Consider the following 5,817-nt stretch of genomic DNA (forward strand, 5'->3'; position numbering starts at 1 on the left):
GAGGAAAGTGTATCCATTTCTATTAGATCCACACCTGATTCAGTCACTATCCAGAACTTCCCTGAAAGAGTGATATTTATTTTCGCTGTTTTCTTCAAAGATCCTCTTTACCCAGCGCAGTGTAGAGTTAATCCACGCATATCGAGGTCAACCGATCGAATTCGTTGCTTAATTTACCTCTCGAATTCATAGCGCGTGAAATAACCGATAGTGATCGTGCATTCCTGAAACGGAACGGCCTTACATCTTCATCTACGACTAGTTTAATGACAATTCTTTTGTACCACAAAGTGCGACCGAGCGCCGGTATTCCGCTTTTCACATTCCTTTTCCTTTTTTTCTTCTTTAAAAATTCAAAGAACGTGGACGCAACGGCAGATACCCATGATTGTTTAGAAAGCGTCGAGCGGCACGAGTCATGTCAAGCTGATCTCGAGTACGACCACATGCCACCGTTATCCATTGTGCTTCCAATTGTGCCTATAAACAAGGGGAAAGAAAAAAACTTTCAATAACTAAAATTTTTTTTAATTATTGACACGCGCTATCAATGCACTTGTAGTAACAATTGGCCACATTAATGTAATGTAAGATTTATTTGATTTTTAAGAGAATATTCTTCTTAACTATGTAAGCAATCACAGATATAATATTTATTCGCTACTTATTCGATATAAACATACAATATTAAATAAAATTATGGTAATCTTAGCCAAATTAATTCTTCTAAATTAGATTTTGAAATTTGATGAAATTAATGTTTGTAGGTATAAGAAATTGTAAAAAAGAGTATTAAATAAGAAACTCACCTTGGTGCGTTTTACCGGCCTGGGAGGCAGAGGGCTGAAGATACAATAAGGACTGTCGAATGCGTCAAACGTGATTGCTCTCTTGGCATTCGGCTTCCGTTGTTGTACGGACGTAAAGTCGTGAGGAGTCTGGAAAGGATAGACACACTAGCTACAGCCGGCAAATAAGAGATGTTCTTAGAAAAAATAGAATTAGCTGTACATTTCGAAAAGTGAATTTCGAAGGTACGAGAAGGGAAAAAACGATTTGAGATTTGCAAGTATTTGACAAGAGAAACAGATGAATCTTAAAGGAGACAGATCGAAATTTATATTTTTTGAGAATTAAAGAATTGTGATGACATTTTGTTGTATTCTCTTTTTGTCTTCAACACTTTTTTGGCGAAAGAGAAAGAAAGAGAAGACTACCCATAACTAGTGGAATGACTAGGTTCTTAGGTGAGGACTTAAAGGACGATTCTGGGCAAGGACTTTTGTTTGCATACTGCTTCCTGTCTATGAGCTCAAGATTTCGGAATCAAATTATGAAATCTTCTCAAATTATGAAATCATAATTTAAGAACCTCTCAATTACTTTCACTTTTCTACTGAATTTTATATTATAAGGAAAACAGAATAGATTTATCTAAATTTTGTTTTGAAGAAAGAAAGAAGATCTTAGGACTTCGAGGAAGAAGGGTAAGAAAAAGTGTAATACTTTATTCCAATAAGAACAAATGTCAAAATAAAAAGAGACTAGGCCTTCACATTTTAGATACGCGCTGTGTAACTAGAATTGTTCTATCCAGCATAAATATCTTTGGATTGGGAAAAGATTGAGGTACTTTGGTACGCTAGGCCAGGCCTGTATAAGAAAAACGATTTCAGTTAGTGTATGCAATTATTAGTTAGTGTAATTAACATGCGACAACTAAATATATTATCAAAAAAAGAAGAAAACAAATACAAATAAATAATATAAATATTTACACAAATTATTTTATATATAAATATTAATATTAATAAAAATATTTAAAAACACTTTATGCTTGTGTAGGACTACATCTAGGAGTTGTTTTAAAGGACGAAGATTTGACATGGAATGGATGTGTTAACTCAATTTAAAATGACAAAATTTATATGGGATCGATAATATTTTTTCCCATGCTAATACTGCATATTTTGCAAGCAATGTTATTGATATATATATTAATCATTTGCGATTTATTATATTAGAATCCATTCTCAGCAAAATTAATAAGACTGAAGCAAACAAAAACGAAACAAGATCGGTCACCTGCCGATATTTATATTTACAAGCTTACAACGAAATAATGAATAATTTAATTCTCCGAGTTGTAAGTGACCACAATTTTTGTAAGACCAACAACTGCATATATCATAAAGGTATGTGTATAAATAAATTTCAATGCTTTTCTATTCATTTATATTGGTCACGATGAGTAATATAAACGTTTTTTCTCATTTTTATGATGTATAAATTAATCTTTATAGTTTAAAAATAATAAAATTAATATTAATAATTAAATAAATATAAATAATTAACGGCCAAGGTCTCGTGGCATTGGTACAAGTTTCAATAAATAGATCGAATGTTAGTTTATGTATAGTATTATACCTAAAATTAACAAGAATGATAATCTTTGGATTGGGCAATATTAAGCGACAAAAGGAATAAGCAGTAGAAGAAAAAATACAGATTTATATTTTCTAACTGGATTTTGTCTTCAAATAAGAAGCGTTAAATAAATAAAATGTATGAAGATATAGATAAAAATTTAAGTACAGACATATAGCATTGAAAGAAAAGTTAGAAGGCCGGCTAGCGTGTCTAAGGGCGATTGGTACGAGAATAATACCAGGATAAGGCGGGTTGATTATGAATTTGATTTTGAGTACGTTGTTCTACCTTTGTGGGACTGGTTCCTGCCGTCAAAAAGCTATCTTCTAGTGCCATAGATGCAGGTGAGAATAACGTAGAAGCTTCCAAACTTTTACTCTATGATACAAAAAATAAATATACATTATTATCCACCTGTTTCAAATTTCTCGAAACTTTTAAATGCATTCAAGAAGCACAACAATTATAATATCATTAACTTGCCTATTGCAGATGAAGTTGTGATTGAGGTATATTTTTGGATTTATTTAATTAAAAGTATTTCGTAAAAGCTAATCTCTTGTAACTTGTGTTCATTGAACAATGGTGACGCGTAATTCTGTGACAGATAATCGCAGGTTCGAATCCAACAATCAAAATTGTCAATATTATTCCAATGGCAATATTTTAACGTTATAAATTCGCTTGCAGGAATAAATTTCTATATTATTTATAATATATTAGATATGGGAAAAAGTTCGTGGCGTTTTTTAATTCTAACGGGAAAAACGCTACGAACTTTTTCCCATACCTAATATTGTAATATATTATTAATAATTTTGACAGCTATGTATCAATGAACACAAAATTACAAATAATTTGTCTCAAATAATTATCCGAGTAATAAGTAACATACTGGTGTTTCCACAAGGAAACTAATTTCGGAGTTGTCCTGAGATGCCCAAGCCTGAGAAAGGGCTTTCCTCGCACGTTTTCCTCCTGGTGCACTGTTTTCTTTACCGCGCCTTCGTATCATACTGCTATAGCCTGAGTCTTGGTCCTGAATCGTACTCGTTCCAGCCTCGTTTTCAGTCTCTTGCTTTATTATTTCAGTCAATGCATCTAGCCGACTAGGAGTTGCGGGCAACTGTACTGCTCCGGTTCGTCGCTCGAGCTCAGCTAAAGCGTTTTTAAATGGGGTTGGTGTTCTTGGTGTATTACCGTCTGAAAAAAATTACAGTAGAAAGTGATTCTAAAAAAAATCTTGTATTTATAAAAATATTGTGCTTATAAGTGTTATCTGAGTAGAGCTTTCGTGGACTGTAAAAGATTATGAATTCGCCAATAATTCACGATTCATTTGAAACTCGTAATGCATACAAAAAAAATGCCATTGAAAATTACCGTTTTGGCTTCTTCGAAAACCAGTAGGCTGCGGAGTCGTGAGCGGGCCAGGACTACTTCCTTTAGGCGTACTTGCACGCGGCCACGTTTCCGATGGACTTAGACTGTTCAGGAATTGCGAAGGACTGAATGGAAGTTGCTTGATAGGAGTCGAAGGGGTGATGTTTCCTGTTTGCACTTGTTGGCTCGTTACGATGTAATTCGATTGATTCCCGCTGTCGGAGACATCTATCCTCTGCAGCGAACTGTGCGCGTTTCTACGTCTACGTAATATAGGCGGAGGGCTACTCTTCTTATCCACGTGCTGCTCGGGTACATCCTCCAAGTCGGGCATCGGCATCAGTTTTATTTCTGAGCTCTTCGAACCAGATGTTTCGTTTTGTATTTGTTGTAAGTTGAAATATCTACGCAGAAAAAAGAAGAAAATTGAATGCTGCCCAGAGACATATATGATATCATTCGTTTCAAAAAAGATGTACTTAGATAATGACGAAATTGTCTCGGCTTTCGCTCGTGAAGATCCTCTTTTCAACGGAGACGTGCACTTTTCATTGCCATGTGTATGCCTGTTTAATTCCAGAGCATTCTGGTATCCCGCCGTAGCATGCTGTTCCCAACTTTTGATCCAACCCAGATGTTCGAGGTCGAGACTCTGCGAGGAGTTACCCACTGTTATTGTCGCATTACTAGCCGAGGCAGTTTTCCGATTCTGATCATCTTCCAGAAGAAGCGTATCCTTTACAGTAGTAGCACCCTGTGCATTTTTTCTCTTCCCTCTGCCTAAATACAGTAAGTTGCGTTCATTTCTCGCCATGTTCTATCAAATCCAGCAGGCATTATAAACACAATTCAATGATAAAGAACATATTTATCACAATAAAATTTATATCGTTACTACATCAAAATTATATTAGTACATCAAAATTTACCATAGACAATACCTTTGGTCGCAATTCTTCCTTCTTCACCTTCATATTTCCTTCTCATCGTACTATTCCAATGATTTTTAATCGCATTATCAGTCCTTCCCGGTAAGAGCTTAGCGATTTTTGCCCATTGATTGCCGACTCTACGATGGGCATCAACGATTATTTTGTCTTCAGCCTCCGTCCATGCAGTTTTCTTTATCTCCGGATTCAAGTGATTGTGCCATCGTTCTCGGCACTGTTTGCCAATCCGACCTTTAAGATGCCGCGCTATCACCGTCCACTTTTTTGGACCATACTTCCGTACAAGTTCTACTACTTTTTCATCTTCCTGTAAAACAGAAGAGAGTTATATTTATAAAATATAACAAAGAAATATGTAGCAAGATAAATCTTAAGAAAATATTTTATAATAATAAGAAATTTGTATGGATTATCTGTCTTATATTTAATAGCTTCTTTTAATATATAAATGCAACAAATCTCTTCAATGCTAATAAAATTAATATTATTCGATAATAATTCGAATGAAATAATCAAACGATCTAGTTAGCTTTTCAATGATTAAAAAATAGTTTCAAGAAAAATGTTATCCCCTAAATATTGTCTGAATATAATATTATGAATAATCTGGTTTGTTATAGGACACTGCAAATATAAGGAGATATCTTAAGCAGATCTCAACTAAGGAATACCAGTGGGAAACGCCATAATCGCACGTACGCGCACTCGATTCCCGGAGCCGCGTTACTTGCCCTTGGCTGTTGCCAAGTGCATTGGCACGGCGACGCAGCATCACTGTGGTCAGAGCTTTTTCTTATTGCATACCCCACTGAGGCGAGTGGCAGACACGAGTGCTGGGATCCTTGTGTCTGTATGCAATTCGCCTCGTGTAGGTGGTATGTGCAGTGCCGTACAATGATATTATACTACTAGCGTATGAAACACTCGATATCAATGTAAACGCTTCGCATCAATCGCAACACTTACAAAAGAATCCCAAAGAATGACAAATTCTGATTTTAATAAAATTTTGTACACTTAATTTATATAAATTTAGAATATTATATAAATTTAT

The 5,817-nt window shown here is 34.9% G+C and overlaps 1 protein-coding gene across 2 annotated transcripts in view; it reads right to left on the reverse strand.

The window, feature by feature from the left end:
• Positions 1-32: 32 nt before the first annotated feature.
• Positions 33-5,817, reverse strand: part of LOC108687637 (transcriptional activator Myb) — a 40,891-nt gene continuing 35,106 nt past the window's right edge. For both annotated transcript variants that reach the window (XM_018193513.1, XM_018193512.1), the window contains exons 4-10: positions 4,755-5,070; positions 4,293-4,593; positions 3,814-4,217; positions 3,326-3,633; positions 2,719-2,808; positions 810-938; positions 33-480 (exon numbers count right to left, since the gene is read on the reverse strand). In XM_018193513.1, the coding sequence (XP_018049002.1) occupies positions 346-480; positions 810-938; positions 2,719-2,808; positions 3,326-3,633; positions 3,814-4,217; positions 4,293-4,593; positions 4,755-5,070 (1,683 nt within the window). In that variant the 3' untranslated portion in view covers positions 33-345. The remainder of the gene's footprint in view (positions 481-809; positions 939-2,718; positions 2,809-3,325; positions 3,634-3,813; positions 4,218-4,292; positions 4,594-4,754; positions 5,071-5,817) is intronic.

The sequence above is a fragment of the Atta colombica genome, unplaced genomic scaffold (genome assembly GCF_001594045.1).
Source record: "Atta colombica isolate Treedump-2 unplaced genomic scaffold, Acol1.0 scaffold210, whole genome shotgun sequence".
Lineage (NCBI taxonomy): Eukaryota > Metazoa > Arthropoda > Insecta > Hymenoptera > Formicidae > Atta > Atta colombica.